The 27,166-nt window shown below is 42.6% G+C and overlaps 1 protein-coding gene across 2 annotated transcripts in view; it reads right to left on the bottom strand.

Moving 5' to 3' along the window:
• The window catches only part of FANCM (FA complementation group M), a 666,273-nt gene that overhangs the window by 292,409 nt on the left and 346,698 nt on the right, over positions 1–27,166 (bottom strand). For both annotated transcript variants that reach the window (XM_069208717.1, XM_069208718.1), the window contains exons 10-11: positions 15,332–15,519; positions 12,148–12,354 (exon numbers count right to left, since the gene is read on the bottom strand). In XM_069208717.1, the coding sequence (XP_069064818.1) occupies positions 12,148–12,354; positions 15,332–15,519 (395 nt within the window). The remainder of the gene's footprint in view (positions 1–12,147; positions 12,355–15,331; positions 15,520–27,166) is intronic.

The following is a 27,166-nucleotide window of genomic DNA, read 5'->3' on the forward strand; positions in this document are numbered from 1 at the left end:
TAGCGACTTACAAGTAATTTAGATGTGTCAATTAGGTGTATGCCAATTCTACCATGTTTTACAGAGGAAACACCAGCATTTTACCAATGGTTAGCAGGAAAATATTTCAGAATTCTAAAGCTAGCAAAAATAAGGTGGAGCATAAGTGCCTAAAAAGTCTGGGTGACCCTGAAGAAAGGACATATTTCCAAAACTACTTCTCCCAACTTCATACCTATCAGACTATGAGAGGAAGCACCTAACCGCTCTTTGCTATGCCACCTTCATCATCACTGGACACAGATGTTTTATGGGATATCATATCTGAAATTTCCCCTCACCTCATTTCAATTAGACAATTCCGGACACTTCACTGTCATTTGTTCCATTTAACCAACAATTAAATCATATTTCCCATCATCCAGCATCTCCTTTAATATTGCCCTGATTCGTCTATCGCCTACCATGGAACAAGGCTGCCATGGGCTCTAGCACAACCAAGGTAAATAGCCTCCAACAACACTCCTTGGATATTAAAAATCATGATTAGGGTGTGTGAATAGGAATGTACTGGAAGAACAAATCTAGCACCACCTGGTCAGTTAAAAGGGGTTTCTTTACTCCTTTCAAAACTCCCTTAAGAGTTACCCTCTTTCTCAACAAAATATTGCATGGTAGGAAGTCTGCAAAATAATCTTCTAGAGAGGATGTATCATTAGTCCTTTTCCAATTTATTTTTTCCCTCTGAGATTACGTTTCCACCTGTCTTGCCCCTTGTATCATGTCCTTAGTCTAAAGGTCAAGGATTTTTGGACCCTAATTTGTAAAAGAATAAGTGCCAGGACCGAAGGTTTAGTTCAAAAGCCCATAGCTACTGCTACTGAATGTCAGTATGCTGAACATCACGGTTGCTTTGTCTTGATTCCACCTCATGCCTCTTTAATACACTTCCACTAACTCCATGTCCCTTTGTCCCACTCTTGCATGGTCTTGCTTTCTCAATTTGTCAATTTTTCCAACTTTCTCGTCCTCTTTCTTTCCCATTTATGTGTTTTTCACTCTCATGCTCTGGTCTAAAAAAGAAAATCAAGCGCAGTCCCCAAAAATAAGTGCAAATGGGCCCCACTGGCAACCATGGGCACATGTTGAACAATTACATTTTTACTGTTGATGGTCTTCCGGCTATCTCTTGGGCCGTGGAGAAGAGTGAAGGATCACCACTTGCCAGTCCTAGAGCCTTGCCATGTAAAACAACCCACACCCTTAACAGTTCTCCTCCTCCACCCCCTCTCAAATGGGAAGGAAGAGGGAAAGATCACTCCTTTTCGTATTTCCGGAGCCTTTCATTCTGGAACTGAGGAGGAACCTTTATTCAAGAAAGATCTCAGGGCAGTCCCCCTGCCTGAGGTGTTTCTCAGCTTCCTCATGAATAGCACCACTCTTGGGTTCTGCTCCCTCGTTTGACCTTGGGAGGAGGTTGGATCACTTGAGAGTGTTCCTCCTTAGAGCCTCCGCCCTCCAGGTTATATGGATGCTCCATCCCTTCTTTTGCCGTCTCACTTCACAGGTCAGATCAGTTAAAGGGTGTACTGTGCATCAAGGATAGCCCTGGATTCCCCCTCAAGCCTGGGAAACCAATACTGTGAGTATGGTAAATGTTTGAGTAGTAGCAGAAAGCTGGTCGGCTTCCTTTTCGGCCCATATACCACCATGCTACTGCAGAAACAGGCAGAGAATTAGACAGATATTTTTGAGGTGCAGTCTTGTTCTCTGTTAAACGCCTGTGTGGTGCTGAGAAATGTGACCCAAAGTAGTGTGAGCTACATCTGCATTGTCTTCTTTTAAAATGCAATGTAGCTGGCTTAATGCGTGCTGACGTACGCCCACCGAATAAGTCCAGACAGGACATGCTCTTGAGTTCTCAACAAATCTATCAGCATTATCCCACAAAGTACTTGGATGATGCATTGCTGAAAATAAAAAAGGCTCACAAGTTAAGAACCAGAAAATTTCTCAATGATTCGTACTCTGATGAAGTGTCAACTAGGCAAGTGGAGCGTGGTCTGTTTAGATGGAAAATGACATTATAACATGTAGTATCTTAATGGTTCTGCAGCCCATTTCAAAGCTAAACAAACCCTTTCCAAGATGACATATGGAATGTCACAATGTAAGAGTTTCCAGCTAATATAAAGATTGTGGTGGTCCTGTCCTGGAAATTCTGGGATCAAATAGTGCAGTGCTTTATTTGTATAAAACAAAACTTACGTGCCAGGGCCCAAGGTAATACTTGGGAAGCCACCATTCCTGGCACCACACCTTCCCAAGCCAGTGCAGCCTTAAAGTCAGTGTCTGTGCTACCTACTAACAGCCCACTCATACAAAAGAGACATTTTGGACTTTTCCAGGTCACCTTATGCTGTAATAATGCGATGGGCTTGTTGATTTTATTACTTTTTAAAAACTATATTGAAATGTAAAACAAACAATTTACTCTGTTAAAAAAAGAAATGCAGCACCACCATTTGGTGGTGGAGTTTACATATAAGTACCGGTGGTGAGCATAGGTATACACCTGCACAAACTAAGCACTAAAACAGCCCCTAACCTATCTAACCTCAGAAGTATTCTTTTGGTAGATATAAGTTAATGTAAAGTTATGACAAAGTAAAACAGGGGAGGATGAGAGATCTTCTTGTATGTTTGTAAAGAGCTCCTCCTGCGTTGGATCCCCTGGGTATTCAATTAGGTTCTGAGTTCTTCAATTCATCTGTGAACAGTGATGCTACATCTAAGAAAAGGGGGATGAAGCACCATTTATAACCTGTAAAACCAGATAAGGATGCATCTTTCTTCATGTCAGGTGGAGGAAGTTTCAGGGCTTCAAATGTATCCACTTAAGGTTGAAATTAAACAATTCCTAAAATATAACCTGGACATTTCATTTACTAGAACACATTTTTCTATGGTTGGTGAAAGGCCTGCAGAGTTTAAGGATCTTTTCCAGATGTTCCTTCCAGAAGTGCTAACAAATCTATGATATCATCTTGATAAGCAGATGGAAAAGCACAAAAGGAACTGCAAAGTGGTAGGGCACATTGAATCCCAAAGAAAAGACTCTGGAATTAAATAAGCCACTGGGGGTGGAAAAGGCTTCTTTATGACAATATGCAGGATAAAGGAGAACCTGCCGGTATTCCTTAGTTAAGTGATGTAACATAAAATGATGTGGTCCACCTCCAAAATGTGTTAAATGGCCTCTCAATCTCCCGATATCTCACAGATGTTCACTGGCATTGGACTCTTGAAAGGTTGATGGGCCCCTGATGTGTTAAGGAGCCCTACTGCTCCGCACGAGCCGAAGGAGCTTGTGTTACGGCCCTTCCTTGGTTGGATCAAGAGTGCAAATATATGTACCTTGCCCAAGTCTATCGTTTTGTCACAAGGAGCATAGGGTAGGCTATGATGGATGAACACTTACTGACTTGTCTGAAGTCTATGCAAAAAAAGATAAAGCCATTTGATTTTGTGACAACTACTAATGGAGAAGTGAAGTGACTTTTTGAGGGTTTAATTATATCAAGGGATAGCACTGTATTTAATTACTGGGCCATGACTTGTCTTCGGGCATGTTTGTGCCTTTTGAAGGTTGTCAGCCACATGTATGAGATAGGCTTTTGGTATTTTTCACAGAGTCAATATATAATCCACTAAAGTATCAGCTTCTTTTTATGCCACTACTCCAGTGCCAAATCTAATATGTTCTTGGTCTGAAGCCCAAAATGCAATTCAGACTGGTTAAAACCCACTAAGTGCCCGACATGTTTCTTAAAAAGCAAACAAAACCAGGCATAATAATGTACCATCTGGTGGTGTGGTCTCCTTGAGTTTATTCTTTAATGTCTGGTCATAATTAGAGTTCAATCAGCCAATGTATTAGTTGACGGTATACTGCAGTCTTCATTGGTTTAATATCAGGAAGCGACACAGTAGTTCCATTAACTTGGACATTAAGTAGATTCCCTGGTCGGTCAAGATTTTGTCGGGTAGTAAACAGAAACAGAACTTCAGCCACATGGGCGGCAGTAAGATTTCACATCAGTAATATATCCAGATATCTGGGGGCATAGTCCACAATCATCTTCTGTCTGTGTTGCTGATTGGATGAATCTAATGGCCCTACGAAGTCCATGCCTATTCTCGGGAATGGTGTCATTATGTGACAAAGTTTGCAAGAGAGTTGTCTTGATGCCAGGTGGATTCTTCAGTTGACCGTTGGGACAGTGACCACAGTGCAACTGTACTTCAGTGAAAATTCTGGCCTAATAGAATCTCAGTAAAGTGATCTGTTGAGTCTTCTCAGCACCTTGATAGCACCTAGCTAGATGGCTACAGCGGTTTGTCATTTGGAATACTGCTTTTGGTTAAATAATTGTGCTACCAGAAGTTGTTTACCTTGTGAATGAGGAACTATGCAATATACCAATGCCCGTCTCCATCTAGAAACAGACCTGAATGAGGAGGTTCTTATCTCCCTCTTTCCTAGACTGTGAGAAAGCATGTTATAATAAAGGGTCTGCCTCTTGAGCCAACCAAAACTAAAGACTATGCTCTACTTACAGTTTTCTTTACAACTGCTAGCAATAACTTACTCGGTGTTGCGAGAGAAAGGGGCTTCCATCAGACAATCTTGTGCCAGATTTTCTTTTTAAGACCAAGGATTGGAAGTGTGCGATATGGGTACTCAAGACTATAGGATTTGGCAATTATGCCAGTCCTCCAACCTTCACAGGTGTGATATGTCCTTCTCCTTGTTGGATAGGGAGAGTTAGCATTTCAATATACTGTTATAGCACTATTGTTTCCTGATAGCCTCCTTGGTGCCAGTAGAAGCCTTTATTCAACAATCTGCCATATCTCTGGGTAAATAGTTTAACTGGTAAGGTATTTCATTCGTTTTCAACTTTATGGCTCAGACGTCCTGCCTATAAGTTTCATCATAACCCCATATTTCAAAAATCTATTCACTTATTCTGTCAAGGCTAGTGTTGCCATCTAGGCTTGCAGCTTGGTTTGCCTTCTGCATTTCTCCATCGGGTAGCAGTGCCACAAAATGATATCATTTCTCTGTGGGCTATGCCACGATCTTGGCTACTCTCACAAAACAACAGTAAAATGTATTCTGGATTATACGTAGATGTTAACCTTTGAAGTTCAGTGGCCAGCACACTGGGGTGGGAATGGAAATTACAACTATATCACTGATGTTTCACTATTTTCTTGGGCTGCCATATGTCTGTCTGTCTGTCTGTAGCTGAACTTCCTGTTGGATGCCTGCCATCATTTTCCACCTGCTACTGGTGTGTTTGGAGGATTTGACTTGCCCATTGTTGACCTTCCACTTACTGCTGTATTAGTGCCTCAATAGTATGATGAGGTTTAATTGATCCAACTTTTCATATCATATGTAAACTTGTGTGCATTGGAAGGATGACTCCAGCGCCACGCAGTCAAAGTGTTTTTTGATGAAATTGTAATTTATATAATAACTGTTTGCCTGTGTTCCTTATTTCTGACACCGGTGACAAACATCAGGAGAGAAAAAACTCACACTACACCCCTCTTGCCATTGGGGAAGGCAGTGGAGATAGAACACACCCCGTGCACTAGGGCAAGATTTGGGGGATAACATATACTACTTTGCCCTTACGTAAAACCAGGGGAGTGGGTAAAAGGGAGAAAATACCCACACAATTTCCTTGTGTAAGGTGGGTAAAACACCTACATTTGCATCACTGGCAGGCAAAAGGGTTGAACGAAATATATATTCCAGGTCACATTTTCTTTCATAATGTTTTCAGATGATTACGAATGCTGAAAGAAACACAAGGGGGAGAAAGAAGCTAAATGGGGGCCACCCTCAGCTTTCCTTCAATATTATTATCAGTCAAGATCACTGGTCTCAACATATACCAAAGCGGAAAGGGATCTGCAAACACGTGAAACAATGCGACCCTTGTATCACATGAATATATTAGTAGGATCCTCACCCACTAGTACCACCAGTGGCATATTTCACCATTGGATCCTCACCCACTGGACCTAGTGTGAGTGGGTGGGCTCAACGTGGTTTGTAAGCGGAGCGCTAACTAAAACCACAGTGCAAGTTGAAAAAGCCTTCAGGATCAGTAGTGGCTTGCGGGAAGTAAAAGGGGCGAGTGACCAAAAAAAAAAAGTAACTTTTTCGTTGCGCCGCCACTGTGCCGCTCCTCTGCTGCAGCTGCAGGCACAGGTCCCAGCCTGCCCTTCGTCCAATCCTAATGCTGCTTTCATGCTGCTGGCGCTCCGAGGCAGAGTAAGAGCCTCCACCTGCTCTCCAACCCGGTACTGCATTACCAGGTTGGAAAGAGCCTAGTGCGCATGTATGTTACACTCCCCCCTATGTTCCAGTCATGCCAGTGGCCCCACCCCTTTTACAGTAAAAACACAATAAACATAGTTTACTATGTTTTTACTGTAAAAGATTTGTAGCTGCTGTTCAGGATCCTAATTCTTGTTTATTACTAAGGTCCTTTAGCTGGGATAAAAACAGTGTGTGGTACAATGGGTGCAATAACCCCTAACATCTCACTGAAATATAGATGGTGCTAGCTGGAGGAGAACAATGCAATACCCCACCAAAGGACACAGCAGAGAGCTTACATATACAACCAGCATCCTTTGCTACGGAGGAGGTGCAGAGAAAATATACCTCCACTCTTGAACAAGATGGAGGGGGTCAACACACAGAAGCCCTGCTCTTTCCAAACCAGGGTGGAGAAAAGCATTCCATTCCTGCCATTGAATAAAATGGGTAGTTAAGGCCAGCTGCGCTACCAACTCCTGGCAAAATAAATATGGTGCTAAGCCAAGTGTTACCTGCCCAAGTCTTGCTTTGCAATCAATTGTTTTGCCGCACAGTAAGACCTGAGGAAAATATAATTGTCACCAGAACCCCATTCACAAATCTGAAAAGTACACTCTACAGATGTGGTCCAGGAGAGATTATGATTGACAAGCATGTAATAATGACTACCTCATAAAACCTAGAAATCTGTATATTCACAAGTTATGCTAAGTGTTAGAAATGGGGTCTCTAGTTGGCAGTCAGTTTACACACTGTTCAAGTAGGGACCCTCAATCTAGTCGGGGTAAGGGAGATACCCCTTTGGTAGCTTGGCACAAGCAGGCAGCCTTATCTCAGAGGCCATGTGAAAAGTATTTGCACAAACATATACAGTAACACAGTGAAAACATCACAAAAGGACTCCACACCAGTTTAGAAAAATAGCCATATTTATTTAAATCAAACAAGACCAAAACAACAAAAATCCTACATACACAAGCAAAGATATGAATTTATTTAAAGTAAAAAGAGTCTTAATCCATAGAAATCAATGGATGCCTTGTTTTAGCACAAAGTACCTGCTACAAGTCAAAAATAAAGCTGCACAGGCGAGAGTACATCAGAAAAGCAAGCAATGCATCGATTCCTTACTCGCAAGTCAGCCCGTGTGCCGATTCTTTCTCCGTCAGGTAAGCGGTGCATCAATTCTTTCCTTGCAGGGAAGGGATGCGTCAATTTCCAGACAAGCAGCCTCCGGCCTGCGCTGTGATGTCTAAGGTTTTGACGCCAGGATTGATGTGTGAAAAATTCTGACACGCTGTGCGTGGGGTCTGCGTTGAGAACAGGCACTGCGTCGAGCTTTCTTACGCGCACACAGCGGTGTGTGGATTTTACCCTGCAGGTTACCAGCTTCTACTTCTAAAGGCGCAGGGACTGGATTTGGCACCACTTAGCAAGTCGGGACTCTCAGCAGAAGAGCCCAGACACTCGCAGATGAAATCTTTGGTGTTCCTGAGACTTCAGAACAGGGGGCAAGCACAGTCCAAACCCTTGGAGAAACTTCACAAGCAGGATTTTAGAAAGCAAAATCCAGCCTTTTCCCTCTTCAGGCCGAAGCAGCAGTAGCAGGCCAGCACAACAAATCAACAGGCAAAGTGGCAGGACCTCTTCAAGCATCAGGCTTTTCTCCTTGACAGAGGTTCCTCTACATCCAGAAGTAATCTGAAGTTGTGGGGTCAGCAGTCCAATACTTAAACTCATTTCTGCATTCGAAGTAGGTAAACTTCAAAGGAAAGTCTTTGTAGTGCACAAGACCATGGCTCTTCCTTACCATGCCCCAGACACACATGGGGGTTGGAGACTGTATTATAAGAGGACAGGCACAGCCCTTTCACGTGCAGGTGACAGCTCCTCACTCTCACTCCAGCCCAGGAAGGCTCATTAGGATATGCAGGACACACCTCAGCTCCCTTTGTGTCACTGTCTAGGTGAATTCACAAACAGCCCAATTATCAGTCTGACCCAGAGGTGTATTCAGCAGCCAGGCAGAGGCACAGAACGGTTAAGCAAGAAAATGCCCACTTTCTGAAAGTGGCATTTTCAAAAACCAACTTCACCAAAAGATGTATTTTTAAATTGTGAGTTCAGAGACCCCAAACCGTCTCTATCTGCTCCCAACAGAAAACTGCACTTAAAAGGTATTTAAAGGCACTATCCATGTTCACCTATGGGAGAGATAGGCCTTGCAGTAGTAAAAAAACAAACTTAGCAGTATTTCACTACCGGGACATGTAAAACACACCAGTACATGTCCTACCTTTTAAATAGACTGCACCCGGCCCCTAGAGCTACATATAGCCTACCTTAGGAGTGAGTTACACGTAGTAAAAGGGAAAGTTTGGGCCTGGCAAGTGGGTACACTTGCCAGGTCGAATTGGCAGAGTAAAACTGCACACACACACTGCAGTGGCAGGTCTAAGACATGTTTACAGAGTTACTCATGTCGGTGGTACAATCAGTGCTGCAGGCCCACTAGTAGCATTTGATTTACAGGCCCTGGGGACCTCTAGCACACTTTAATAGGGACTCACCAGTAAATCAAATATGCCAATCATGGATAAACCACTCACCAATACAATTTAGACGGAGAGCATATGCACTTTGGCACTGGTTAGCAGTGGTAAAGTGGCCAGAGTCCTAAAGCCAACAAAAACAGGTCAGAAAAATAGGAGTAAGGAGGCAAAAAGTTTGGGGATGACCCTGCAAAAAAGGCCAAGTCCAACATTAAGTATTTAACCATAGTTTGCACCACCTCAATCCTCACTCAAACATAATTTACTCCTCACCATATCCTGTTTCCTATATCAAACACATTTCCATACATTGAACCAAACTTATTTTTTCATAGCAGTCTCTCATTACATCTCCTTTACAACTTCTTCAAGTGATGGAAGAAGTAAGAGTTAAGCTTACCTACGAATCCACCAATTTCACTCCTTAACTCTCAATCCCTTATTTAATATTTATACCATCAAAATGTTTTTCACCCTCCATAAGTGATGATGGGGGTTGGAACTCAGGATGAATAAGGACCGTTGGTGTTTATAGGCAAGGTAAAGGTGTTACTGTAACTCAACTTCAACTTTTATAACAGATTGTTTGAATAAATTAACAGAACAAATTGTAGGACTTTAAAGTAGATCAATGGGTACAACACAAAACCTGAAAAGTTAGTAAATTCCGCAGGTAGGACTCGTCAAACACCCAACCACATGTCAAAGGTGGAAAACGTATGTGAACAAAAAACTTACTATGTATGTTGGTTAGTGGGTACAAATTTGTATGATTATGTAATACGTAACAGAGGTGCAGCTGAACTGAAATGGTAATTGCACAATAGTTTCTATTTTTAGAGAAGTATTGGGTTGGAGTTTTTATCCCATGTTGCAACACACTTACTCTATGCTAATGTATGGTAGTACTTTGGTAGTGTATTGTGTTATTACCGGTTGTTATGCTACAAAAGTTGAATTCCATTCACGTTTAAATATTATACACTTAATTCTAGTTGTTCGGGACTGCAGAATGTGGAATTAAATGTGTTGTTCCAGCCATCTACCTTTTCTACTCATAATAAACACTCTTACTGCTTTATTTACAAATCAAAATGCCACCCCGCAGTCTCCAACTTTCATCACCTGCCTTGAATCCTGTCCCTACAGATTATTAAACATGTAGCATCTTCATATCAGAGAGCTTTGATCTAAACATGCTCTGCTCCAAAACCTACTAGTCCCACAGTCTTCAAAACATGGCTGCCTAAGATCTCTTTTTGTCACTATATAGCCCATTATCTCATCACTGTTGTTACTCACTTAATTACTAACCTGTATTAAAATAACTGTGCCACCTACTTTCCTGCTAAAATCAAACTATTGAACTTCATTGCTTGAAGGATGGAGTCAATTTATAAGAAGGATGCCTACTAATTAGCACCATGGCTCTAAAACCAAGTGGTTTTAGGTACCATCTCATAACTCAAAGGAGTTAACTTTTTACAACCTTACAAAACAAGGTGAGCATCATTACTTCGAATGTACAGAGGAAGGGAGTTCCAGAATTTGGTGACAAGCTCATTCATTGCTTTCCCTGCACATGCAAATACTGTGTCTTTCTTTAATTACATTTAGAGCCCAAACCTCCAACCTGTTCAACCATGATAGTCATACATCCTTCCCCTTACCCCCTTTCCCACCTGCTTTTCTCCACAAAGTCTTCTGCTCCTCATCTCCGGATCTTCACTTCAATATAAACATGCTTGTTATTTCACTTCCTGAAAATGACTCTTAAACTTCTCCTCTTCCAGGAAGATTCCTCTAAGTTTCCCTCTTAGTCTTACATCTTTTCTACATTTCAGAACGTCATTCACCAGCCAGAAATATGACTTTACTTGGATGCCAATTCTCTACCCATCACCCTAACAATCCAGACATCCATCAACTCAACTAAAATTGAACTCCCATCTGTCAAAGGCCACCTCATGCTTGCATTCTGCTCTAAACCTTGGCATGAATCCTAATGCACCACTCTGCTTTGTCACTTAGGTTACTCTTTCTTTCTTGATTTTATCTCTGGACATCTACGGCAATGTTCAGCCTGGCTTAGGTTTGTATCCATTTAACTATATTTATTCTTTCGCTTTATCATTACCCTCCTCTTCATTAATAAGGGTCACATTATTATTCTCATAAGACATGGTTAGCCTTAACTTTACACAATCCCTCTAACTCCATGAACTCATTTTAACGGAATCGAAAGCCAACTTAAATTCACTTATCCCTACCCCATCTCTCAAAACAAAGTCAATTTACTGTGTCCTTCCTTACCTCGTCAGAGATGCATGCAACCTTAGTATTATTTTGACTCCGCTCTTTACATTCCTGCCCACTATTAACACTAATAATAATTGTGAAATACATCCCACCTTCTACACCTTGATAGCTAGTCACGAAATGTATTTTGTTTTCCTGACTGCACAATAGTTTTCGCCCATTTCATTGACTCGCATGTTTGCTATCTTTATACTTCAGTGCTTCTATCCCTGTACAGTAGGAGTTGCCAAACTCGTCTCACATCTCAGCTCTATTATCTCTGCAACCTTCCTCTTTCACCTACAATTCTATTCCATCTACATTGTCCTCAAAGGTGGCCAGTATTGTCTCCACCTACAATGCATCTCTCATTTGTCTCTGCATTTCTAGACATCAACTGCCTTCTTCCCAAATTCTTCTCATGCCACCTCCCCTCAATTCTCCTTGTTCTTCTCATGCCACCTCCCCTCAATTCTCCTTGTTCTTCTCATGCCACCTCCCCTAAATTCTCCTTGTTCCCAAGTTCAGAAGTGGCACGCTGTCACCTGTCACGTCTACTGCCACCTATCTCTCTGCTTTATGCATCTCCAAGCCTTGAGGTGGCTTCGCAGCTCCACCGTAAATAACTCAATTCATGCATAACTCATGAGTTACATAATCTGGTTGTACATTTCTTACTGGTATGATGTGTGCTGTGGTAAAGATACTGAGATGACACAGGATGGAACAGGTGAAAAGATTGGGGTATCTACTCAATATCTGGTGACTTCACTCCCACCCCAATTTTGCTGCACAGTGAAAAGAACATCTGATGATAAACCATAAAAATGCAACTAGGCAAGGGATCATTTTTCGGTTTTTTAATCCTTTGATTTGTGATGAATGTTTGGACTGAATAAAGTATCAACTCACCCGTTCTTCGCGCCCCGCTGTCAGGATAACAACAATCCTTCCTTGGCGCTTCCGCCCGGTTCGGCCCATGCGCTGCACAAGTCGAATCGGGCTTTTCTGAGCATCAAAACACACTATGAGGTCAACTTCCCCGATATCCAAGCCTTCTTCTCCAACACATGTGGAAACCAGCGTGTTATAGCCGCCATCTCGGAAGCGTTTCATGACCTGAGAAGAAAACAAAAGAAACCATGGAGACCTCAGAACTGTTGTTTTCAGTGCTTTCTTTAACAAAAGAAGAGCCATATAAAAATTATTTTATAGTGGTGGCTAGTTATGAGTGTTCATTCACCCAGCAGTCTGCTAGTTATACATGGTACAAAAGGTTATTGTATTTTCGTGCAAAACCAGTTTAAAATACATACAACATCGAGGTGGAAAATGAAGTGTGTACTAGAAACTAAAATAATGCTGGCAAAAATGTTCAAAGCAGCCCCGCTCTGGAGGGTGGCCGCCACTGGCCTGGGGTCATAGGATCTTGGCAGGGTCATGGCAGCCCACTGCACGCTGGAAGCAGCGTCCAAATCTGCAGCCAAGTGGGAGTGGAGGAATGGCCGATCCGGCCCTCAGGGAAATTAAAGCGGCTGAATCACGGTCTTAGGGGATTTGTGAGCAAGACATCTTGGGAAAATCCTAAACAACATTAAGTTCAGAAGGAAAAAAAAAATGAGACAAAAACTAATTAAGAAATTCACTACGATACTTAATGGGCAAACAGATGTAAGTCAAAGTGCTAACTAGCAGTAGTTTTACTAATCACAGAAACGTTAGGCAATATAGTCCTCAACACATACAGGATGTAATACTCGCTGGCTTGAGCTTAGACTATCAATACTAGACATCCTGTTCATACTAATCCTCCATCACAGAGGTTACTGCGTAACTACCTCAAGGAACACCATTTACCAAAAAAGTTTAGACAGCAAGTTAATCAAAATAATTATTGACAAAACACCCAAGTTATATGGTTAGCGCTTGCTAATACTCATGGTTGATACAAAACAAACAGTATGAGCAACTGTAGTGCCTCCTGCAGTCTTCGTCCTTCCATCTGGTAGTCATTAAATTAAGGGATGCCCAACTCTGACTGCAAAGACATGGGCAAGTGCTTGAGCACCAGAGTGTGTGGCAGAAGCTCTAGCTCAGACCCAACCACACAAAGACAGGCTTCCTTCATGCCTACTTGCATCGTAGCCTTAGGCCCTCTGTCCGCCATCTGGTATGAAGTATAAGGCAGAAGGCGTGGAGTGAGCAGTGAGTGAGTGTCGTATGACTTAAGGGAACGGAGAGACTAAGAATCTACAAAACATTTATGTGATTAAGATACATCCTCCATATGGCCATCTTCAGTCTTTCCAATAGCCAGATTCCAACACATAAGTGGCATGATGCTGTTCCTAGGTCTAAACATAATCCCATTCTGAGCAAACAACTTGCCAACCCTGGAACAGGCATGGAAGACATGGGTCCCCTCTTTCTGAGGGTCACTGTAAATCCAGGGGAAATAACAACCATTTAGTCAGTAATAATATCAATATAGTCGGAAATTGCAAAGTTGCTCCTAAACTTAGAACTTTTAAGTCATGCATGGTGAATAACTATTAGAAAGGAAGTATCCCAGAGCTTGCAGCCGTTATGGGCATATAGTTACCAGATGCTTGTTACAGGTGGCACCTGGGCATAATTTTGTGTCACTATAATCGGTACTGCTACATTACTCAAAATCCACAAGACAGGTATAAATGTGTAGTAACCTAATGAATGTGCACTTCTTTCTTTACAGGACCACTAAACACAAAGTTACAAGAAAACGGCTGATGTAGCCATGGTAACTGCTATGCAGATGTTGAAAGGGACCTGAAGAGCCACAAAAATAACATTAGCCATTACTGTGCTAAGACTAAGATGCCGAATGGAACGAAATGTGACAAAAAAGAATCGCCCTTAATGATACAGTCCAACAAGCTGTACATGGCTTGGTGATAATTCCTTTAAAGGTGAGACACCTAGATGTATTGTTTGAGTGACAGAAGAACAAGCAACGACCAGACAATTTTACTCTTTACTAACATGCAGAAACTGGAGCATACCTCCTGCCTAACAGGAACCCTTATTCCCATTTAGGCATAAACAAGGATTCATTCCTTATTGCATCCTTGTGGAAAGCAAAACACTGCTCCACTGTAGAAAATGCCCTGAGCTCGTAAACCCTACAAGTCGATGCCTGCTACTAGGAACCCAACCTAAAATGTCACAATAGGCCATGAGGTCAAAGGTCTTATAAATCAATGAGTTCAGCATCACTTCAAAGACCAAAGAAGGTGTGGTCACCTAACTGAGGAGTTCATACATACAGTGCTTAATTTGGGCCAGTAGTTTTCAGTGCTTGCCACTCAAGCTTAATTGTTAACAATTGCACTTATGACAGTCTGCCACATGGCGGGGCTGTTTGGCTAATTTAGAGATGAGCACAATACCAGTTGTTGATTAATTCAATATACATTGAAAATTACTAATAACTGTTGCCCAAACCATTCTTATAGATTTGGGGGCCTAAAACGGTCTGAATTGTCACACTTGTAAGCGCATGATGGTAAGCTGGTTTGGTACTGTTACTGGCAGTGTTGGGCGAGGCAACTGGTGGTGCAAGCTGCAGTGGCCTTCTGACGACGGTCCTGGCACTTATTTTATTACAAATTAAGCACTGCATACATATTGGGTGATTACAAGGTCGACATAAATAAGGAATACACATTTTGGGGGCATAGATATAATACATAATGTGGACAAATAAATCTTCAATCAGTAAGTTAACTCATAAAGGGGCCAAGTAAAACAGAGAGGCAATGATGCTGTTAATGGGGCAGGATAAAGGTTTTGCCTCAATGTTAAAATGATCATGGTAAACTGCAAGTTACAACAACATTAGTAGATCCATACGAAGAACCTAACACATACAGAAATACCGATGTGTGAAAATAGTTTAACAATATACACCAAAATACAATGCTTAAGATACATGCAAACTAATGGTAAACAATGGGCTGATTCAAAGTCCACTGCAAATATTGGTACTGTCCATAACAGATCTTGGACAAAACTCAGCTAAAAGTTGTCTGTAGATGCGACGTAATAGGTACTTTACCTCAAGCTGCTCCTTTTGGGTAAATCCTTTCACTCCATTTCCTGTCGACGAGTGTCCAACAAAGGTCATTACTTTCACAACTGGTAGGTGCTGGTTGAGCATTTCAGCAATCTCTTGTACACTGTCTCGAAATGAAGAAAAAATCATAACCCGGGTATCAACGGGCCCTTTCGCTGGTGCACCTTCGCCTGTTTCAAAATAAGATACTATAGCGTTTATTAAACAGAAATATAACTGCCTTAGGGCAAAATATTTTATAAGTTAGATCTTATCACATTTTATTATTTAAATAAATACATTAATACAATTCAAAATATTGTAAGTTTGTCATTATAATGAATTTGCACTCCTCGGCCAACGGTCATCAAAGCTGCATTCAGACTAAGGGGACATACTACCAGCACAAGGAGGGTAGCAGGGAACTTGACACAGTACAAAGTAGTGCCACACTTTTGAAAGGCAAGGTTGATGTTAAACACCACTAGCGCAACACCATTATCCTACAAACCATCATCCTACTACTTAGGCAAGTTTTGTTCTCTCTAGTCTACTACACCAATGTCACAGATTCACAAACACATAGCTGGGGTGGCAGGTGGGCTCTCTAAGGGAAAGACAACTGTAGACCTAAGAGTGCAAACTTAATGCAAGCAACTTGTATTTATTGCTATGTCCCACCTCCAATTCTCCAAGACTAAAAAGGAGTTTTGCAGGTAGTTATTGAGGGTAGGAGGCAGAGGTAATCATATCATCTGTCAACTAGAAGATAATCTTCAGCTTTGGCTGGCTAAACACGGCATCAGTTCTGGAGCATTACTCCAATGTCTAATGGCTGCTTTCCACAAGCCACTGAGTGCACTGTATCGCTAAAACGTTGCCATGTAGTCTGAGACCTGATCTCAGCTTTATAAATAATGTCGGACAGAAGCACTCTTGTAGTGGAATACTACAGAATTCAGGAAATATTCAACATGCTTTAGAAGCGAAGGTGGACTACTTGCCTCACTTGGGGGCTGCTGAAGGATGACACTTGATGGATGGGCTCTAAGACAACATTTAAATACCTAAAAAGTAGGAGACCCATAAGAGAGGACACAGAGTTAGGAAAGTGAAATATGTGCAAGAACAAAGGAAGTTTAATGAAGCTTGCAGGTACACCTGGTACTTTCTTCAATAGTTTTCCTTCCTACATCAGCCCCAGTATCTTCAAAAAATCAGCAAGACCTCTGACAAGCTGACGAAGGTAAGGAGATATTGCGGGAAAGAATAGTGAACATGGGCCAGCTGGCAAGAAAATGCCACATGGTGATAATTTAGTGGCAGAATACACTACTTGGGCTTGGGTCCTGATGAGCTCTCTGGCAAGTGCTTTTAAAATTCAGTTGCTCATGTACAGAGGTATTCCTAAGACATTCTTGGTGCATCGGCTTAGGCTGCCCCCAAGGATAGTGACAGAAAGCGAGAGCAGATACTGACCATGCCATGCACCCTCAAGTCACTGACTGTGTCCTTTTTTTTCTGAGGGATCATGACAACGCCAACAAAAGCATACTGGTGTCCACAATGGCGGCTCCCTTACCACCATAGACGTTCCAAAGCTTGTTTTTCGTTACTCATTTTTACATGGAAACCAGATTCAATAAATCACAAACAGAAGCAGAAGGTGGATGAGGGTGGGGGAATAGCGGGGGAGAACTTGTGATTGTCTCTCTCGAGGCAGGGCAAATAAATCATAAAGGTACTGATTCCCAGACCTGCACTGATAACCAACCTTCCAATAACCACAGCAGAATGATGTCCAAGCTCAAAGGATAGTCAGAAAATAAAATGAGTGGCATCCCAGATACCTCAGCGAGCAGTAATTGAAGTAGTGGCCTATGTAGATATCCCAAAACTAGAAGAGAAGGTAAAGCACCTAAAGGTGTTGTAAAAGGAGGCTAAAGAGAAAACTATCAGGCATCAGAAACCAGTGACAGAGGGGTTGCCTCAGTCAAGACTCACAATGAGGAGAAGGAGAAGGAGGAGAGAGAGAGAGAGGGAGAGAGAGAGAGAGACCTATCATCCAAACATGTTCCTTCACAGTGGTTGGGTCACACAGACGAGGATCCAAGATTGGCTAAGTCTTTAATATGAGACTTAAGGCATCCATTTCTTTGGAAAGGAAAGCTTAGAGGGGGATACAGGGACCAAAGGATACCAGAGAAGTCAGAAACTGGTAGCTTCTCTTGAAGGGTTTCGCTTGAAGATAAAATATCTATGTGGCTCTGAAGCCCGATTATGAGGGGTCTAGGAGGTGGTTAGTAGGTTGACAAGTCATGAGCTGACCAGCTTTTCCAGGACTTTGGCTGGTTAGGTAGAAGGGAGAAGTCCCTGTAGTTGGGCATGGTTTCTTGACAAGGGGTACGATGGTAATGTGTTTCCAGATGTCCAGAAAGATGGTGGGGTAAAGTGACATGTTGAGTATGGGACTGAGCACAGTGCAGAGAGGGTTGAGGCCTCTAGCGAAAATGTAGTGAGGGCAGGGATCTTAGGAAGCTCCAGACTGGATTGATTGGACTGGACTGGATTTTGGTAGTGACTGCTCGCCAGGTCAGTGTAGATCCAAGGGTGTTGCTGGTCTCTTTGGAGAAGGGGCAGGAAATCTGGTTAGGGGGCAAAGCTGATTCAAGTGGTCTAGATTTTCTCCTAGAAGTGATTGGATAGTTCAGTGCATAGTCCCAGGGAGGGGGTGATGGATGTGGTGCTGGTGGAGGGTGGGAGAAATTTTGGGGGATTAATTATTTGATGTTGGAAAACATCTCTGGTGGAAGATGAGCTGTTGGGTATGTAGGAGGATTCGGTCAATCACTTGGTGGCATTGAAATGGTGGTCGTAAACCCAGAGGGTGGTGTAGGAGGCTCTGTCTGAAGTGATGCGGATGTGGCACTAGTGGTGTTCCAGTTGCTTGCAATGGTGCATCAGAGTTCTTCAGAGAACCAGCTGGCAGTGTGCGTGGTCTGGGGTTTTGAGTTTTTTTTTTATATGAGCTAGGCAGTCTGCGACAGAGATTATCTATGTGTTAAGTTGGGGATGGTGCAAGGTAAATTGGTGGCCAGAGAGGTGTGGCAAGCAACGAGTTTGAAGATCTTGGCCATCCATTTTGTGGCATATTTGGTGAAGCCCTGGATGCTAAGGTCTTCTAGGAGCTTGGCAGATTTGGGGTCGGTTTGGTCCTCTAGATGAAAATTGAGGTCGCCCAGTCAGAAGAATGAGTCGGATGTTAGTGTCAGCAGAGAGTGAGGTCAACAAGAGATTAACTGAAGTTGGGTCTCGGTCCGAGGTAGGGAATTGCTTATGGTAGAGGCACAGGGAATGTTGATTTTGAAGACCAGGTGTCCCACCTAGCTACTGGTCTTAGCTGAGGTGGTAGTCTAGTTGATGTCTTCTTGGATGATAGCTATGATGCCTCCAGGTTTGTTGTCTCTATGTTGTTAGGTGATTTTGTAGCTGGGATGTGTGGCAGTGGTTTTGTCTGGGTCTGTCGCTGGCTTAAGCAAGGTTTCTGTATTAAAAAAAAAAGAAAGGTTGGGAAAGCTATCCTCCAAGAGGTTCCAGACTTCTATGGCATGTTTGACATACGAGTGGATGTTGAGGAGAAGGCAATTGAGGGACGGGGAATTCAGGAGTCGATGGCTATCGAGCCGGGCCTTCAAAGGTAGCACGTGAAGTGGTGGTGTAAAGGGTGGTGGTGCTGCAGAATGGGCAAAAGAAATGGTATGTGGGACATTAGTAGGCACTTCTGCCCGAGAGGGTGAAACTGGAGTACAGTGTAGGCATAGACATCCAGGGTTGAGTGAAAAAGACACGTGGTCAGAGTAGCCATGTCTTAGGCTGTGGTGGTTTTTCACTTGACAAGTGGCCAGGAACGAGGTGCTGTGGTTTGGTTTTGGTGCTCCTTTGGTATGTAGGTATGTGTCCTTGTTGCATCCACCATCTTGAAGGCTCTGAGGATTGAGGAGAACCAGAGGGCGAGGGGATGGGGCGAGATGAGGTGCTCAAGAGGAGCACAATGGGGAGAGCAAAGGTGGCAAACAAAGATAAAGAGGTACACAAAAGTAGTCCAAAAGGGAAAAAAAAACAGGGTGGGATATACAGAAGAACTGTAAGAGAGGAGGAAATCATGTGAAGTGAAAAAACGAGCAGAACAAGAAAACAGGAACAAAAAAGGTGAAAAGGGAACAAAGGGAGCAGAAAGGCAGAGTCATCTCAAGAAGGGGCAAGAAGCAGCTGGATTAGTCCTACCAGTACCATATTCTCATTGTTCAACTCTACGTGTATGATGTTTACCTTACCAGCCCACTGGACTACCACTGGTGGACCACTGGCCTCAAAATACCAGCGAAATAGGACACCTTGTAGACCCACCAGGCAGATGAACCAGATGATGTGCAAGATGGGAATGACGTCAAATTGCACATTTGTGTAGGCCAGTAAAACATATATGCATCTGCAATTTCATAGTTAATAAATAACCCTAAGATTCCAGGGACTTCCAAGTCCAAGGGTATACCAAACTTTTTCAAACTAGAGTGGACCACAGGAGGCCTGTTATACCTTCGGGGACACTTTCTGTCTTTGGCTGAGTTCAAGGACCTAGAGTGGAATACTGGTTTCAATATTTTTCTGTTTTTTAGATTATTATATTCTGTTAGGGGTATACCTGGTGGTTCCCTAACAAACCTAAAACATTTGCTGAGCTGTTCGGTGTAACTGCAGTGCAGACAAGTGGATAACAATGATTTAACAGTAAATCTAAAGGGTATGTCCGAGTTGAATTCATCACTCAGAACATAGGAACGGGATGTTGACCTTCTCATATCTGGTGACCAGTGGCGGTTCTTCCGCTGCCAGACTAACTACAAATCGCGAAAACGCAGACAATGGCTAATTAATTTTAAATACCTGCATCAGATGTTGCTCTATAAATTCAGCCTTGGAACTGAACAGTAATGTCACCGGTGCAATGTTGACGTAGCCAACTTCATGCACGCGGCATACACAAATTCTAGGAAGAACGTCGAGCTTGGCAGTCTGTAACAATTCTTGTTCGTATCACTGATGGGGTTACAACTTGAAATTAAATTAAGTAACAACAACAAAAAACGTTGAGAGCAACTTTAAAAAGGAGACGGGAAATAAATCACCATCTTACCAGGCATAGTGCAGGCAAAATAAATAGCCTTGAGGCTAAAGAGAAAGGAACTATATTTAAGAGGATGTGAACAACGTGTGCAAGCTTTGTGTGGTCACTGAAAGGGCCAACAGGTGAAGTGGGATGACCCACTGACCCATGTGGAAAGCTGTGGTGGGGATTTGCACAAAGTGAATGAAAGTTCAACGGACCAATGGATAAAGCCTGCTGACCAAAAACCCTTCTATGCATGTATATTATGTATTATGTTTTGGGGGAAATCAATAGTCTGGCAAGACAGCTAATGCTGTTGCCGGGAGGCAATATATTATTGCAGCAAAGACAAGCAAGGAAACTAACTCGAATCACAAGCACTACAACAAGACAGTCTTAATGTGCCTTTAGTATCTACCATTTTCACAGCCACAATAATGAATTTAATTAACTAGTTAGGGGACTCTTCAATCTATTTCTAGGTCCAAAGTTTTTTATAATGCAATATTTTCCTCCTCGATTTGTGAATTCCTGACCGCCATTCCAATTTGTCCGACAGAGATAGCCTTTGTCAACAGAAGTGATTTTAGAAACATGTACTCTGTGTGATGGCCATTCCTAAAACCTACACAGCTCTCAAGCCACAATGCCACCAAACGATATTTTTGGTACATGCCTGTTTTTGCTTGTACGTTTTAAATTTCCACCTAATTTCTCGAGCAGCTAGACCACTTGCTTTTTCAATTTACTTACACTCCATCTGGGCACCTATACACAGAAAGCTCTTAAACTGCCCCTAAACATATCCATGTTGAAACAAACATTTGTCACGTATTTCTACAATGAAGTTATGAAATGCAGTTCCTAAAATGATTTTAAAGTATCTTTGATGAATGAGGTAAATAAACATCCAAACCAAACATGACATTAAATGTTAGATCTTATAGTAATTGAAATCCGACCTATTTCACATGCATAAGGTACAGGCGCCCACGTAAATCTCAAACAGCTGGTACAGAGAGGCGCCTTTCACGTTTGGACTAGGAGGCTCCAAGCTATTAATCCCTTTGTAAATCCGCTCACACGCCTCACCACAAGGCACGTCATAATCCTGTCAAACAGTGGCACAGCTCATGGCGTCGAAATTAACCCGCCGACCGGACCCTGTCACAACAGAAGAGCTGGTGAAACAACGGCGGACTGATAGCTGCACCCTGTGGAGTATAGGTCTACTTAATCTGGAATTGCCCACTGTGCTGAAATTTCTATAAAGCAAGATTCTGTGTTGTGTTTTACAGAAATTGTACTTCGCTGCAGACCCTCAACGACCCCGCTCAGAGTCCTGCTTTCTACAGGGACACGAGGACCCTTACAAAGCGTTTGGTTGGATACGAGCTGGGTGTGTTTATGTCCGGTATGGGAGCTGGTGGGTGAGATGCGTGCAGTGCGTGCGTCAGTGTCATGAGTACGTGTGAGAACAGGTCCGTTCCAAACAGCCTACTTTCCAATTTATGTGGTTTGTCAACTGCAGATTTGTCGTCCATCTCCAGATTTTCCGCTTTTCTGGAATTACAAGAGATTTAGGATTTTCTTTCCGGTGCAGAGACGGAGTGACAAGTTTACCCTTCTGGATGCAGAAGAAGTTGCTGCCGTCTTGAAACAATGGGACTGTCACAATGGGTGCCAGCGTGGAACACCAATCTACTTTTACAAGAAGTTTGGAATTTTTATTGGAGAGTGAATGGTCCGATCCAAACCTAAATGAGCAATGCACTTGTAGACTGAGAGGCTGCCTGGCAGCTGCCTTCTCAATGTCACTACAGGGCTGGAGGCTATTGTGCATACTCCTTTATTGTTGCTCCAACATAAAGCCTTTAAAAGAATATCAATATATCACAAATCAAATATTCCAATTAAGAATGTTCTCAAAGAGTACATGATTACTGTGTATGCACTCCTTTCCCCGTTTTAATGGCTGCTCCACATAGAGATACCTATCTCGGCCCTAATTTTTCTTGGGTTAAGTGTTTGTAACCTGGAGGACATACCAAATAAATGTATGAACTTGTTTTTTAGGATTACTTTAATTGGTCTTCTTAGGAAATAATTTCAGATTAGTTATTGTCTTGGTCATCTATTGTGTTGATTAGAATATACTGTCATATAATTTTATTTTGATTTATATTTATTCCGTTCTAGCAGGGACATCAGTCCCAAAGCATCCCTCAAGATTTGTTGTTATCTAAGATATCATTATCTAAGCAGTTTAAATGAAAAACAACGTTTCACACGCACTCATGGTGCCTGCCACACATGCTGATGGTTACAGCCAGTTTTGGTCTGAGGCACGCACTTTGTAAATGGACATGAGCTTCGCACTGCGACAGTTATTTTCACGAAGAAGTACTGCAGTCACATTTATCAAAGACAAATGGGGATTGCTCTCTTCTATCCCTTTTAATGTGGCGAGATTAAGAAGTACGAAAGAAGGAACAAGAAGTGGTACTTCCTCCTTCCCTGCTTCTACATACCCCCGTCAAGCCTCTAAGCAGTCTGCTTCGCATGAAGTGAAGAGCAGACAGCAGGGTGCGCCTTTAATGTGCTCGCACGTCTATGTTATGTTAATCATGTTAGTTTTAAAGAAAAGCCCTTCTTAAAGGCGGTACGCGGACGTCACGTTAGACGTGTCGGCTGCCATATTTGGGGATTGGGACTCCCCAGGCATTTTATACTGCTTGCGGCCATTTTTATGCGTGGGTGATATATTTTCACTTGGTGAAGGTTTCTTGGCAGTTGTAGTCCGTTAGATGCCAAACACTTCTTCTGTCTTCACAGTGGGCATTTTTTCCTCTTCACCTCTAGTGCTCTTCTCATCTGAAGTCTGCTAGGGATTAGTTTAGGAAGACATACATTCTATTTGAGGAAGTTTTATACTTGCTGACTAAGATACCTCTAAATTATTTCATTTATGTCTGAACATTCTGAAGATAGATTGGAGGGAACATTTAAAGAAATGTTAGTCATAGCAATAGATAGATTGATGGGGTCACTATCTGACTCAATTGATAATAAGTTTGAAAAGCTGAATAGAAAACAGAAATTTGTTAAGATCCCTAATGCTAAAGAAAGACATTCTGAACCAGCAGGATATTCCTGCGGGGAGGGTAAAGTTCAAAGGAAGGGAACCTAGGGGAACGAGCATATTACAAAAGGTAAAGAAACTAAGGGGGTCATTCCGACCCCGGCGGGCGGCGCCCGCCAGGCGGAGACCGCCAAAAGACCGCGGCGGTCATTCTGACTTTCCTGCTGGGCGGGCGGGCGACCGCCAAAAGGCCGCCCGCCCAGCGGGAAAGACCCAGCAACGATGAAACCGGCTCCGAATGGAGCCGGCGGAGTTGCTAGGGTGCGACGGGTGCAGTGGCACCCGTCACGATTTTACACTGAAAATCATTATGGGGCCCTGTTAGGGGGCCCCACGACACCCGTTCCCGCCATCCTGTTCCTGGCGGTAAAAACCTCCAGGAACGGGATGGCGGGAAGGGGGTCGGAATCCCCATGGCGGCACTGCAAGCAGCGCCGCCATGGAGGATTCCCTGGGCCAGGGGTAAACCGGCGGGAAACCGCCGGTTCCCCTTTTCTGACCGCGGCTTTACCGCCGCGGTCAGAATGGCCCAGGAAGCACCGTCAGCCTGTTGGCGGTGCTTCCGCGGTCGTTGGCCCTGGCGGTCGGTGACCATCAGGGTCAGAATGACCCCCTAAGATTGCTGAATGAAGTCAGTCAGATGGTGGTGATAATGCTCTCAGGTGTGTTTCAGGCACTGTGGATGGCAAAATGAAGGTCCAGGTGTTCCAGTATCACTAGATAGAGATAACGCCTCACAACAGAATATCGAGATGTCATACTCTTCGGATTTTGAGTACGATGAGGAAGTGATTGAAGTTAAAGATCGAGGAACATCAGAGGAGGCAATTAAGGCCTCTGGCCAAAATGGGTATACTGGACCCCTTGGGAGATGAAATGTTTCACCCTTTATTTTGCTCAAGCACCCCCATTCCTCCGAATGAACTCCATCTCAGCATGTGGCTGAATACATCTCATTCTGGCTGAGAAAAAGAAATACCAAAGGACACTAGGTCTTGCATGAGTTCTGAATGCCCACGTCAGTCTCTCTCTCTGATAAAGTCACCATGACTCCTGAATTAGATCCAAAGTTTGACTCTTTCCTTTTCTAAAACTGGAAAGGATCCTAGAAAAGCCCTTGACAGAGGCTTGCAATCCTGTCACGATCGCCTCTTGGATATTGTTGGACCTCCTACAAAACCTTTTAGAAATGGCATAAGAGGCCTACCTTAATGAGAATTCAGTTGATTCTAAGGAGTTGCACCAGTGCGTGCAAAGAACTATTTGCCTATTGGGTAGGGTGACCAGACGTCACGGATTTCACCGAACAGTCCTGGTTTTTAGAGGTCTGTCCTGGTGTCCAGACTCTTTTGTTCATTTTAAATAAATGTCCCGTTTTTTGGGACAAAGGGGTGTGTGTGTGTTTATACACACACACAAACACTTTTACAGGACAGGCCAGATATAAAAGTGAGACTAAAGGTGTTAGTCCTACTTTTATGTCTAACCTGTCCCAGTTTTTTCTTTTCAAAATCTGGTCACCCTACTATTGGGCAATGCAAGTACAGCCCTCTCAAGCGAAAGGAGAAAGAGCATTTTACTCCAAATCAACCCCAAATTATTTGAATTCACAAATAAGGAAGGGGGTCCCGCTGCTCAGGGTCAATTATTTGGTGAATAATTTATCAAAGATATGATTAAATATGTTGGGGTGCTTAGTTCTATTCAGAAATTCCAAAAAGACACAAAAAAGCTGTTTGCTGATAGGGTTTTTGATAGGGCAGGGAGAACAAGGTGTTGGTTGCCTGGCCAAGTACAGTTTTTGCAAGACCTTTTTGCCACGTTGAGCGAAATATGCTCAGTCTTACTCTGGACCATATCAAAGATTTTACCCTCACATATATAGGTATTGTGGCAGTGGCAGATCCTCCAGAGGAGTTATGAGGCAGAGAGGTGAGTCGTCAGGTAAGAGCCGTAACAGTCCTTTCAGATACCCTTGTAAAAGTGGGAGACATGCTGGCCCAGTTTTGTGGGAACTGGGAGCTGGTGACTCAAGATCCCTGGGTTCTATATACTGTCAAGGGATTTAAACTAGAGTTTACAGGTTCCTCTATTCAAACAAGAAAGCCTAGAGAAATTCATTTTTCAGTGAGACAGGGAGATGGTTACCCAAGAGATAGAGGATTTGTTGGCAAAAGGTGCAATGAGGAGGTCAAAAATGGTTTAACAGGTTTTATCTGCAACGTATTTCTGGTCGAGAAAACAACAAAGGTATGCGACTAGTAATACCTTTAAAGGATCTGAACGAGTGGGTGGCATATCACCACTTCAAAATAGAGGGAGATCTACCTGCTAAGAGATGTATTAAGGAAAGCAGATTGGTTAACAGGTTTAGATCTCCAGGATGCTTATTTAACAGTACTAATTTGGGAACCTCACAGGACGTTCCTCCAATTCCAATGGATGGGGAATTTATGGCAGTTCAAAAGTCTTCTCTTTGGCCTACAATCTGCTTTACAAAAGTACTTTGCCCTGTAGGAGCTTGGCTACAGACAAAAGCCATTAGATTAATTATTTACCTAGACAATATCCTTATAATGGGTCAAGAACAGGAAGTACTGTTACACCACACAAAGATGACAATGAATTTGCTAGAATTCCTGGGTTTTGTAATAAACAAGAATAACTCATCCTTAGTGCCAAGCCAGGAAGCAACGTTTTTCAGCTTTTTTGTAAACACATTAATAAAATCCAGATTTTCTGCCCACCAGGCTGTGGAAAATATACAATCTCCACTATTATCGCAAATGAAGCGGTTATTCGTAGATTTACTGAAGAGCGCGTTAGAACCTTAATTAAAGAGGCAGTGGAGGTTTCTGTACTTAAAAGGAAGAAGGGTGATCCTTCAAACGAATATTTTTGTACCTTGTCAGAGGAAGAGGATGTTAAGAAGAATAAGAAAGGAGTTAAGGCTAGCGAAAACCCAAAACATATTGAAAGGCCAAGTAAATAATCAAAAAGATGGATCAAATTCCAATACCAGAAATATTAAGATAGGTGTCTAAAGCAACAAATTGCTGCAAGGTGTTATTGTCGGCACAAAGAGAGGACATGAGTCCTATGAATTTAAGAATGAATTTGGGATTATATATGAGAATTATGAGGAGGGAAAGAATTTGATAAATATGTGTCTGATCTCCGGGATGGAGATGATATGGCAGGTAGTTTGAAAGACTACTTGCAAGTTCCTCAGGCACAAATGTGATAAAGGACCCTCTGGGAGAGGAGATTTTGAATCCAACCTATTAGACATCCTCACAACTCAGAATGGTCCCCGATGGGGCAGGTTTCAAAATGTATAAAAGAATTGTTGAGAAAACATTAGTTAAGGAGACTTGAAGTTTAATGCAAACAGAATGCTCTAGACCGGTTATAAGAGAAAAGATCTGTGTTATCCAAAATCTGGATCCAGAACTTATTTTTTTTATTTTTAAAACTGTAAAAGATCAGAGGAAAGGTCTAGAATGTTCTTGAAAACAGTGCCAAGACA

The sequence above is a fragment of the Pleurodeles waltl genome, chromosome 9, assembly GCF_031143425.1.
Source record: "Pleurodeles waltl isolate 20211129_DDA chromosome 9, aPleWal1.hap1.20221129, whole genome shotgun sequence".
In the NCBI taxonomy this organism is placed as follows: Eukaryota; Metazoa; Chordata; class Amphibia; order Caudata; family Salamandridae; genus Pleurodeles; species Pleurodeles waltl.